This window comes from Palaemon carinicauda, chromosome 23 (genome assembly GCF_036898095.1).
Source record: "Palaemon carinicauda isolate YSFRI2023 chromosome 23, ASM3689809v2, whole genome shotgun sequence".
NCBI lineage: Eukaryota > Metazoa > Arthropoda > Malacostraca > Decapoda > Palaemonidae > Palaemon > Palaemon carinicauda.
In genome coordinates, this window is record NC_090747.1 from 21,871,195 (window position 1) to 21,884,347 (window position 13,153).

The 13,153-nt window shown below is 36.7% G+C and overlaps 2 protein-coding genes across 2 annotated transcripts; both read left to right on the forward strand.

Annotated features, from left to right (window-relative positions):
- Nucleotides 1-125: 125 nt before the first annotated feature.
- LOC137617471 (clumping factor B-like) lies at nt 126-1,918 on the forward strand. The gene is made up of 2 exons (XM_068347493.1): nt 126-159; nt 1,461-1,918. Exons 1-2 carry the CDS (start codon nt 126-128, stop codon nt 1,916-1,918), a joined length of 492 nt encoding a protein of 163 aa, XP_068203594.1.
- Nucleotides 1,919-2,081: 163 nt separating this feature from the next.
- On the forward strand, nt 2,082-2,702 carry LOC137617472 (clumping factor A-like). Its single transcript, XM_068347494.1, has one exon. It carries the CDS (start codon nt 2,082-2,084, stop codon nt 2,700-2,702), a length of 621 nt encoding a protein of 206 aa, XP_068203595.1.
- The last annotated feature ends 10,451 nt before the right edge of the window (nt 2,703-13,153 follow it).

Here is a 13,153-nt window from a genome sequence, read left to right on the forward strand (position 1 = left end):
GTAGATGGAGATGGTTCGGGCATGCTCTTCACACTCCACTGGAAAGGTTAGTTCACTAAACGTTCAACTGGGTTCCGCAAGGCACTAGAAGAGTTAGATGACCCACACCCACATGACTGAGGACTATGAAGCACGAAGTAGAAGATGATGAATGGAGAGGTAAAGAAATAAAATCTCAAAATAGAGAAGACTGGCGAGTTGTAACAGAGGCTCTTTGCATTCTTTGGTGCAGGAGGAGATTTTGAAGATGAATAACAATATTATCTGCTTTTAAAATTGATATTTGATCATTCTCGTATATTTTTTTATGCGTAAAGTTTTGGAATGAACTCTCTTCGAATTATAAAAATGCCTATTATATATATTCAATAATAATTTATAACAAAATATTATCGAAGTGGTATATTATCTATCTCTGACGGCTTAAAAAGGTAAAGTCCGTAGCCAATATACATATTGCAAAGTCTAACCGAGTTGATATACCTACACTGTATACCATAATTTTAAAACAAAAGAGGATGGATTTTCTAATTTTTGAAAATTTTTTCTTTATATAATTTCTTTATATTCGCATAAAATATCTACATATTACCTACATCATGCTTTACTCTCGGCCTATAATTTCAATATATTAAACCATTGTTTTTAATATTTTTCTTTTTATTATTCTCCATATTTATCCCAGAAAGCGATAATCCCACAGTGATAAAAGGTGCTCCATAAAAAAAAAAAAAAAAAAAAAAAACTGTGAACACAAAATCTAACACAATATTGTATTCCTGCTTGCCTGTCAGTATATTGACCCAAGTAGGCTTCGTTTCGCTTTCAACAAATTGCCATGGAAAAAATTGTAGTTACTATCTACAAAATAATGCAGCCATTGACTATTGCACTGACTAACGCTGAATGCACCCAAGTGCAAAATATTTTGTATTTTTGTCAGCGTTCTCCCCTCGTCCCTAATGGCTTTTTGTCATTTCATAAATAACTATTTCGACGGTAACATGCATATCCACATAACAACAAATACTAGTAAGAAATTCATATAGTTATTTGAAAATACTGTAAGGTATTTTGACTACAAAATAAACTGTATTTAGGGTGCATGCTGCAAAGTTATATATTTGCAATAAAAAGAAAACATAATAGTTCATATTGTATGTTGGATTTCTACCTATCTTTTTTTTTTCTTTTTGCATAAACTTGATGCCGTGAATTAGTCTAAAATGACATCTGCCAAAAGAATTGATTAACCAAATTCCATATGGCATTAAAGAAGAAAGCCTTGAAAGACTTTCAGCAGTAGTTGCAAATCATGTTTTGAACGATACAGATCCAGTTACCCAAGGCCCAGTTCACAATGATCAAGTTACCCTAAGGCAGAGGTGATGAAGGGCCAATTACCCAAAGCCCAGCTGATTATGGCCCACTTACCTAAAGCCCAGCTGATTATGTCTCAGTTAATCAAAGGACAACTGATTATGGCCCAGTTTCCCAAAACCAAGCTGATGATGACCTAATTACCCAAAGCCCGGTTGACCATGACCCCCTTACCCAAAGCCCAGGTGATGATGACTCGGCTACCCAAAGCACATCTGATGATTGCTCAGCTACCCAAAGCCCAGGTGATGATGAACTATATCCCCAAAGCAAAGCTGATAATGACTCGGCTACCCAACTCCCAGCTGGTGATGACTTAGTTACCCAAAGCCCAGCCAATGATGATCCTGCCACCCAAAGTCCAGCTGAGGATGACACGGCTACCCAAAGCCCAACTGATGATGATCCAGTTAACCAAATCCTAGTTGATGATGACTCAACTACCCAAAGCTCAGCTGATGATGACTCAGTTACCCATAGCCCACTTGATGGAGAAACAGTTACCCAAAGCCCAGCTGATGATGACTCGGCTACCTAAAGCACACCTGATGATTGCTCAGCTACCCAAAGCACATCTGGTGATGACCCAGGTACCCAAAGCCCAGTTGATGATAACTCGGCTACCCAAAGCCCAGCTGATAATGACTCGGCTACTCAAAGCCCAGCTGATGATGACTTAGTTAACCAAAGCCTAGCTGACGATGACCCAGTTACCCAGAGACCAATTGACAATGACTCAGGCACCCAAAGCCCAGCTAGCTGATGATGACTCGACTACCCAAAGCCCATCTGATGATGACTCAGTTATAAATAGCCCCGTTGATGAAGACCCACTTACCCAAGGCCCAGCTGATTACGACTTTGCTACCCAAAGCCCAGCTGATGTTTGCTCAGTTATCCAAAGCCCAGATGATGATGGACCAGGTACCCAAAGCCCAGCTGATGATGACCTGGTCACCCAAAGCCCAGCTGATAATGACTTGGCTACTCAAAGCCTTGCTGATGATGACCCAGATAACCGAAGCCTAGCTGACGATGACCATGTTACCCAAAGACCAATTGACGATGACCCAGGTAACCAAAACCAAGAAGATGATGACTTGACTACCCAAAGCCCAGCTGATGATGACTCAGTTACACATAGCCCAGTTGATGAAGACCCACTTACCCAAAGCCCAGCTGATTATGATTTTCCTAACCAAAGCCCAGCTGATGATTGCTCTGTTACCCAAAGCCCAGCTGATGATGACCCGGCTACCAAAAGCCCAGCTGATAATGATTTGGCCACTCAAAGCCTTGCTGATGATGACCCAGTTAACTGAAGCCTAGCTGACGATGACCATGTTACCCAAAGCCCAGCTGATGATTGTTCAGTTACCCAAAGCCCAGCTGATGATGACCCGGCTACCCAAAGCCCATCTGATGATGACTCAGTTACACATAGCCCAGTTGATGAAGACCCACTTACTCAAAGATGGTTATGACTTGGCTACCCAAAGCCCAGCTGATGATTACTCTGTTAACCAAAGCCCAGCTGATGATGGCCCAGGTACCTGAGGCCCAGCTGATGATGACCCGGCTACCCAAAGCCCAGCTGATAATGACTCGGTTACTCAAAGCACTGATGATGATGACCCAGTTAACTGAAGCCTAGCTGACAATGACCATGTTACCCAAAGACCAATTGACGAAGACCCAGGTACCCAAAGCCCAGATAATGATGACTCGACTACCCAAAGCCCACCTGAGGATGACTCAGTTACCCAAAGCCCACCTGATCATGATCCATTTACTTAGAACTAAGCTGATAATAATCAAGTCACCCAAAGCCCAGCTGATAATAATATAGATTCAATAAACCCTGAAAGTGAATCAAATCCAGTTGTGCACACTTAAAGGCAACCAGTAAAATGTGCAAGAAATAGATCAAAGTTTGTGATCGACATCAAGAAACAATATTGTTAGCTCCAAGCACTGTATCACTGTGAACAGTTGTTGTTGGGGACAGTGTCAGTGATTGTTTCTTAATAAGATCTAAGTAAAGAAGATCTTCGAAACGCCGTAGATATTGCGTTAGTAGTTGAAGAAAAAAATGTATCTGCCTCAAAAAGAGGAGTTCTAAATGGCAATGTTGCAGAGAACTTTTTCAATTTATTAATGACAAAGGACTTTTGGCTGAAAATATCTCATCATAACAAGTAAGAAGTCGCTACCTACTGTAGTTTGAACCGAAAGTGTGTGTGGTGGCCAGAAGTAGTAAATACGGCATTGGCGTTACAACTGCTTAACTGAAGGTGTTCTTGTTTAAATGCTGTCCTACGCTGCGCCAGTACTTCTAAATACCACTGATGCTCTGAAAAGGTTGATATATAGTTTTTGATAATTTGGTCTTTCAATATTTTTTTATTCATTATAAAACAAGACTTTCCTCTTTTATTTGTGTATTTTTTTTTTGTTATAAAGAAGAAAATAAAAAAATACAGTATTTGTTTTATTTTCATCAAATCTTGGAATGTAATTATATATTAATTATGTATAATTTTTCGTTCATTATGTCTGTTCTGTTCACGTATTCGGCAATAGTTCATACGGCCATTCCCTAAAGTGGACCGGTAATTTTCTCCACCCTGCCCTCCACCTTCTTCCAGGTCTGGCTTCCTGGGTTCTTGGCATGAATACCCCAAAGGGTTTCCTCGGCCAAGTACTACCCTAGCCTAAATCTTTTTCTTTTAAGTAACTTGGTATGAAAATAGATTATCCACCCCTACTGAGTAACCTGAGACAGCAGGCTTACTGGCCTAATGTCTTTCAAAACAAGTTTGTCTTTCTTCTATTATTGGTTAGCAAAATTCTTAATATAGCTGGACTAGTTGAAGATTCATGGGCAATATTTTAATCTATACTAGCCAAATTTTCATGGCAGCTTATGAGAAGCAACCATTTTATAAGATCTAATCCAAAATATATCGGCGGAACTTTATCATCTAAAATTGATTGATTGCGTACCTCCTAGTAGTTAGTTTTTCAATGAATTTCTTAATTCTTTATATGCTGGCCGTTCCTAACGTCTCATTATTTTCAATGGACAAAATTCCATTCCTTGGTGAATATGATGTTAACAACTAGGTAAATGGTAGTCAGCCGTACCAGCTTCCCCTTTTTACTGGTCTGTACCGTTCTTCTTACCCTCTAACTTGTTCCTTCAGTGAGCGTCTACTGGTTTCTGACTTAGCAAAGCCTTTTGCCATGTTACATTGAAATACCTACCGGGTGAAGAAAGATTATACCCTGGGCCCAATTTGGCTATAAAGAGCTAACTTCTTAGGCATAGTTGCTATTGCCTTAGGGTGAATGGTATCTGATTTGCCACCTTAGGTTATCTTATCAACCGATTTTGTGGGAAAAAGTGTTTTATTGGTATGAATCTTTTTCTTTCCCAGAATTCTACCAACCTATACGAATCATAGAATTCTAAGCTGTTTGGCGTGATCTTCCATTATAGTGTAGCCTTAGCATGTCACACGTGTTTCATAAACGCTCGTACAGTGTTACGGTTTTTACTTTTTATCTTATCACACAATCTTCCTTACACTGTTAATAGATAGTAAGGGGTTTCCATACTAGCAAAATCTTTATCATGTTTGAATCTTTATTACGTTCATCCTTGTAAGTCGCTCAATATAAATTTGATGAGTGGGAGGGAGTTGGTCACTCCGGGGTAACCAATGTGCGAGCAAGGCGTTAGGATATCACAGAGAGGCAAGGTGACTGCAACTAAGCTTTATTAAACAATCCTCGAGTTTATATACAACCCGAAGTAGTTAAATTAAGTTTCAGATAATATTTCGCAAACATAACTAAATGGTATTTAGAATTATTTAATATTTCCTTTCATTCCTGCATGTTTGCATATTAATAAATTGGTTTCCGTTATTTTCAAAACAAAGCTGATAACGTACATGAATGGATTCGACAATATTGCCGAAGGTTTCATTTGGAATTGCATAAAAATTAATTGCCGTGATGCTTGAAGAACGTGCAGGAAATTAAACGCTACCTCGTCTCAAAATCCATCTGTTTGGAAGGGTTTGCATCGAGGTAAGCTGGCACATCCCGATGGTTTTGGAGAGGAGCTTCATCTGGCTGGAATTAAATTTCCTTTTGATGAAAATATCTCTAAGATAAGGCCAAGTACTTTCAGTTTCGGTAAATAAAAATGAAAGAAACGCCTTCAAGCAATATATAAGATTCCTTTAAATGTGAGCAATCAAAATTACGATATTATTCATGCACGGTCTATAGATATAAAATAAATGTCTTATATAACTAGTGGAAAGCACCAAATCATTTCTATAACCTCAGTAGTTGATTCAGCTGAAAGAATAATTAAGTATTACCTTTTTTTCTGGCTGCAAAAAAAGCTTTATTCATGTTATTAAGACTTACACAAAAAATTTATAAACGATTTGTATAAGGACAAAGACAAGAACCTTATCAAAATATGAAAATATCAGCCAGACAAAAAATCAAATGAACGAATTATTTAGAAGTGTATGTTAAATATAAAAATAAAAAAGTTATTGTACAATACTACCCAGACTCTCTCAAAAGCAGAAAAGTTAATTATAAAGTTAATGAAAGTCAGAGTTGCAAACTCAGCGAAAGAAGCCATGAAATGTAAAAGGATTGCACAATATGAAAGTCCCACGAGGTAATGGGAAAACCATCACGAGGACAAACACAGACACAAACATACACACACACACACACAAACACACACACACACACACACACACACACACATATATATATATATATATATATATATATATATATATATATATATATATATATATATATATATATATATATATATATATATATATATATATTATCATCATTAGTCCACTGCAGAACAGAAGCCTCAGATATGTCCTTTCACGTGTGTCTCTTTATGGTCCTTATTTGCCAATCCACACCCGCAAACTTTCTTTATTCAACTGGTTCTTTTGCAATCCCTAAGGACCCATTCTGTTAATAGTAATGTTCATGTATTAACTTCCATTCTCAGTAAATGCCATGCCTATGTCCAATTCTTTTCTTTACCTGTTAGAATATCCTCTGTTTTAATTATTCTCGTATCCATTTTGCTCTTTTCCTTCTCTTATTGATATTGCCATCATTATTATTTCTATAGCTCCCTGGCTTGTAATTAGCTTATGTTCGAAGGCTTTAGTGTGGCTCCAAGTTTTTTATATGCATAAGTTAATACTGGTAGAACTATCACATTAATTGCAGGAGGATGGTTACATGGGAATGAATAGGAGTGTTACAGTTGACCTTTCATAAAGGTTCCTTTGTCAAGGTGTGTATCAAATCTTCCCTTAGTCACAAATTATTTATCTATTACTTCAATGCATCGTAATTAGATTTATAAGGATAATCTGAATCATGATATTTCCGTTGACCAATATCGAAACTTTGCAGCTAGAATGAAATGGAATCTCTTGATAAAGTTAGATGGCAGTTTCTTTCTGATATCATAACGTTGGAATGTTTCTTTTTGTTTTTGATAGTCATTTTTTTAAAACAAAGTACATTAAAAATAGCAATGATTCACAGCTTATTGACAGAATAAGACTATCATATACTAATTACCTGAATGAAAACTAGAAAATCAACTTTTGTAGCAATATTGAAATGTTTTAATGACCCATGACCTAATAAGGAAAAATATTCGTTTATATTGTAAAAATAAATTCCATACACGGTTATTTGGTAATTATTTTATTGTTTTGACCTTGTTTTATTCAGTATTTCTAGATATAGATTTCTAAGACTGCTCAATATTTTTGTTCAGGGATAAAGTTGTCCGGGATCATGATCCTTGATTAAATTAGTCGTCCTGCAACTGGCGGTAGACTCATTATACTGTTGTGTTCTTATAAAAACTAGAGACTTTTTATACCAAGATATTTCTATTTTGTGTTTACCGTAGATGCAGCGACTAATTTATTAATGCTCAATAAATATGACACGCGTTGATAACCATGGCCAGAAAAATCAGTGAGATCTGTTTCCCTTTATAAAAAATGTCTGCAACAAAAAACCTTTCTGGTTAGGCTAATAACTTAACATAAATATATTGGTTCATTCATAAATAGTGTATAATTGAACTTGATAACAAACACATGGGATTACATATTAGCCAGTTAATGCATGGAAAGGTAATATCATAATCATAATTTTGTAGATTGGAAGAAAATTCAAATGATTTCGTCAGTATAGTCTTATTGTTATTAAACAACCCAGGGCAAGCATCGATTACCATTTACCTCTACAGCGTAATTTACCAACTACTCCAATCCCAGCCTGCTCTAAAATATCATATTTACTTACATGGAGAACAAATAGAATTCCGGGAATTTAGACCAGATTGCGGCAACGGAATTCATCGGATAGTATTTTTCGAGGATTTTGTATGGTATTTGATTTAGGAATCGAGAACGCTCTTTCAACTTTGTGAAATTTCATTTCTCTAAACAAAAAATAGATTATTACAGACACAGGAAATCGTTTTTCTATTTATTTAAATCGTATTTCATATTTTATCTATTTTTTGGAGACCATGATCACAGTTGGAGCGATTGCACCCTGTAGATAAAGTTTTCTAAATAAGGAAAAGTAGAAACATTGAAAACTTATTCTCAAATTGCCATATCGCTAATGAACGTTATTACAAGATGTTACAAATCTTTTCAATTTCTTCTCCTCCTCTCCAATATTGGAGGCAATCATTCCACATATCATTTTAAGGATTTCGATTATAACGTGAATTGGAAAAAATAAGTCTTTTTCTTCAATTCTGATTGATTTCTGCTATTTTAAATTACAACCTTGACTTATGTAATATGTAAATACATACATACTTACATATATATATATATATATATATATATATATATATATATATATATATATATATATATATATATATATATATATATATATATATATATATATATATATATATATATATATATATAAATACACACACACACACACACACACACATATATATATATATATATATATATATATATATATATATATATATATATATATATATATATATATATATATATATGTATATATATATATATATATATATATATATATATATATATTTATATATATATATATACATATATATATATATATATATATATATATATATATATATATATATATATATATATATATATATATATATATATATTTAACCCTAAAAGAAACACTTTCTGGTACAACTCAGGAACATAAATGGTGGTCTACCCTTAAATCTGCACTCTTTGGTGTCGATGCAACAGTTCCTCCTTTACTTAAACCAGATGGCTCAGTCACTCACTGTCCAAAGGAAAAGGCAACCCTTTTGGCTGATGTTTTTGACAGTAAACAGAGTAATGAAAAACTTGAACTTCCTCATTCCTGTTTTCCTGAGGCTAAACTAACTAGTTTAGCTTTTCGATCTCGTGAGATTAAAGCTTTGTTGGTGGACTTTGATGCTTATGGAGGTGTAGACCCAAATGGTATTTTTCCTTTGTTTTTTATAAAGACAGCAGATTTCTTAGCTCCAAAGTTATCTGTTATTTTGCGTAAGTTAGCAAGAGGAGGAGCTTTTAGGACTAGTTAGAGAATTGGTAATGTTACTCCTCTATGTAAATGTGTTCGTGGTAGGTCAAGTCCCACTGATTACCGCTCAATTTCCATAACTCCCTTATTATCTAAAGGTTTTGAACGTCTTCTGGCAAAACGTCTTAATAGATTTGCTGAAGGTAATCATCTACTCCCTAGTTTGCAATTTGGTTTTCGTGAAGACCTTGGAGCATGTGAGGCCCATCTTACAATCTCCAATGCTGTACAGAAATCCCTTGATTGTGGTCGGGAAGATCGTATGATTGGCCTTGATTTTAGTGCTGCCTTTGTCCGTGTTAATCATGAGGCCCTTGTTTTCAAACTGAAACAGTTGGGAGTGGGTGGGTCGTTTCTTAGCATTATTATTGATTTTTTAAGTAATAGATCTCAAAGAGTTTTTGTTGATGGCCACCATAGTGATTATAGGAATGTGATATCCGGTGTTCCACAGGGTAGTGTTCTTGGCCCATTACTTTTCATACTATATACACATGACATGTGGTTTGGCCTAGAAAACAAGCTTGTTGCATATGCAGATGATGCTACTCTCTTTGCCTCAATTCCATCCCCTGAATGTAGATCTAGGGTTAGTGAATCCCTTAATAGAGATTTAGCTAGAATTAGTGCATGGTGCAAATTATGGGGTATGAAGTTGAATCCTAACAAAACTCAAAGTATGATTGTAAGTATGTCAAGGACGGGGGCTCCTCAACATCCGGATCTCAGTATTGATAATGTTTCTTTAAATATGTATGACTCTTTCAAAATTTTAGGTGTGATTCTCGACGGTAAATTTACTTTCGAGAAACATATAAGGTCTGTGTCTTCTTCAGTTGCACAAAAAATAGGCTTGTTGAGAAAGTCTTTCAAGATTTTCGGTGATCAATCTATTCTGAAGAAGTGCTTTAATTCTTTCATTCTACCTTGTTTTGAGTATTGTTCTCCTGTCTGGTGTTCAGCTGCTGATTCTCATCTTAATTTGTTGGACAGAAACTTACGGTCTATTAAATTTCTTATTTCTGATCTACATATTAATCTCTGGCACCGTCGTACAATTAGTTCATTATGCATATTGCATAAGATTTTTCATAACTCTGACCATCCTTTACAGTCAGATCTCCCAGGACAATTCTATCCTGTTCGTAATACTAGACAGTCAGTTAATTCTAATAGCCAGGCCTTCTCCATCACGAGGCTCAATACTACGCAGTACTCTAGAAGTTTTATTCCAGCTGTGACCAAGTTGTGGAATGATCTTTCTAATCGGGTAGTTGAATCAGTAGAACTTCAAAAGTTCAAAGTTGGAGCAAATGCTTTTTTGTTGACCAGGCGGACATGAGTCTTTTTATAGTTTATTTATGACATATTTGTTTTTGTTGTTGTTAATAGTTTATATATGACATGTCTGTTTTGACGTTGTTACTTACTTTAGAATGATTTATTGTTAATTTGTTCTCTTCATTTATTTATTTCCTTATTTCCTTTCCTCACTGGGCTATTTTTCCCTGTTGGAGCCCATGGGCTTATAGCATCTTGCTTTTCCAACTAGGGTTGTAGCTTGGATAGTAGTAATAATAATAATAATAATAATAATAATAATGTATATATATATCTATATCTATCTATATATATATATATATATATATATATATATATATATATATATATATATATATATATATATATATATATATATATATATATATATATATATATATATATTTGGGCTCAGGCCATGTCGTCCTGATGGAAGTTCCTAATTGGTAGCTTTCTAGGGTATATTTATTTGAATACAGTGATATTCCCAGAAATTTTACCTTAAGGTATCCAGAATTCTAACTTCTGGAGCGAATATCCCTAAATAATCTCACAGTGATAACGCATAATATCAGAGGACGTATTCTTGACACGTCACATAGCTATCTTCGCCCCGAACAGTATTAACGCTTCAAGGGGGATATAGTGACAAGAATCCGAAACGAGAATGAAAAGAGAGCCGCTCATAAGGCATCTCTCCTATCCCGTTTCCAGTGTGTATCTGATGAAGGCGGTAGCGCCCTCTTTATTCCTTTTCGTGTAGCTCTACTACTCGGAGTTTTCCCTTGTGTTCTCTCGTTATTTTGGATTTAATTCAACTTTTTGATGACTTTTGATGACTTGAGTATTATCTTTACTATGTATAAATGTAAGCTCTTGTCGTTTTGAATTAAATCAAAAGTGATTTCAACGTAAACAAGAGCTGTTGCCTACCGGAGGCATCCTGGATGCTATTGCTCTCTCTTATGGGTCAGTTAGTTAGCTAGAGCGACGTTCCCGGTTTGTTACGCATTAATAATTTAGCTATTTAGCTACGCTAGAAATGCTTATATTGTTCGGTCAGTTTTAGCTCGGGGATTTCGACACGGGTCAAGGTACGGATCTTGCCCTTCGCGAAGCTTCGTAGCCTAGACGTCTGGCACTAGTACTTTCATGCATGGTATAAGTTTTTCTGAGTGTTATATCATTGAAGCTATAGACAAATATTTTATACATGTAAGATATTGTTGAATGTTTTTTCCAAGATTGTACACCACCAGAGAGTTTCGGGGATTTAGGTAATCGATTCTCACCATACCTAACTAGTATTCTAGGTACAGTAGTATACTTTCACACATCCCCGATTGTTCTTTTCTACTCCGGAGGCCAAGTTCAATACCTCCCTCCCTCTGAAAGCCCTTGACTTAATCCTAGTGGTTCTTCCTGTATATTAATCCAGGTATTACTATTCTAGGATATTTCTGCCCTGTCCTGATAACCAGAGTGACTGGTTTTTGGGTTTGGGTAGAACTTCAGAGTTTTTAGTCTATGGTCTGCTTCTTCCTAGCATGGAGAATGAGTCTCCTTTGCTAGGTTAGAGACAGACACAGGAAGCTTTGCTTCCCTAGTCCATGTTGGAAGGATTCTGATGATTCCTTCCTTTAGTGGCCTAGCAGACTGTCCTGTGTTGTTTTTTCTCCGGCTGGAGAATAACTTCACCTAACTTTGTTCTGGTTGGGAGGAGGATAGCAAGCATTGCCAGTCTTCCTCCCTAATAGACAACTCTTGGTTAGAATGAGATTCCCTAACTGCCGAGTGTGTCTCTTGCTAGAACAAAGTCTTTAGAACCCTTATCCCTTCCCCACTTCTCTTTCTTTTATTTTCCTTTGGCCATAGTAATTCTTCCGTACCTAGCATAGGTTAGGATGGAGGACCGGCTCAGCTCTCTGCCGGCCGGCATTACATGCTGGCTGGCAGAGACCCTTTGTTCTTTGTAGAGTGAGCCCCGGACCTCCCTTGGTGTCTCTTCCATGTCTGCCAGTAGAGCCCGACAGGCTGAGGATTCTTTGGAAGCCTGAATGCTACATTCTCCCCTTCCATAAGTTCACTCTTTCTGGATGGAAGGTCGTATGGCAATGCCGCCTTATAACCTTACATCCATACTGTTTCTCTGACTATTGTGTTGCACCACTATCCCGGCTGCCGGCTTGACAGCCGGGCAGGTAGAGGTTCTCTGGTTCCTGGCTACTGCCGGCCGGCATGGGTTTTATTACCTATGCTGGCCAGCAGTGGAATCACGGCCGAAACTACTGGCCATTACGATTAGCGGCTGGCAGCCAGGTATTAGTGTTTTCAGCCGTCGGCTGGCAATGATTGCCGGCCGGCACACAGTCGCGAATCAGTGGGCTGCCGCCTATTAGTTAAAGATAGTATATTTTTGATCTATAAAGGAGTAGATGCCGGCCGGCAGGGGCTGGCGTACGCCGGTACGTACCGGCATGTGCTGGCTGGCACAATAGCATGCGATGTACAGTAGTTGCTATATTCGTAGTGTAGTACACACTGCATTAGTAGAAACTGCTCTACAGAGTTTGTGATAACACTAAAGTTCTTCATCATACTTAACCCTGGATAGGTATGCTACTCAGACACCCCTTTAAGGGTATACTCGGTCGTGAACGACCCCGATTCCGAAAAAAATTCAGGAAAAATTTAGTTATGCATCAATCTGTATTGTTTGACTTGCTAAAAATACTTCAAAGAATGCGTAAAATTACTGAAA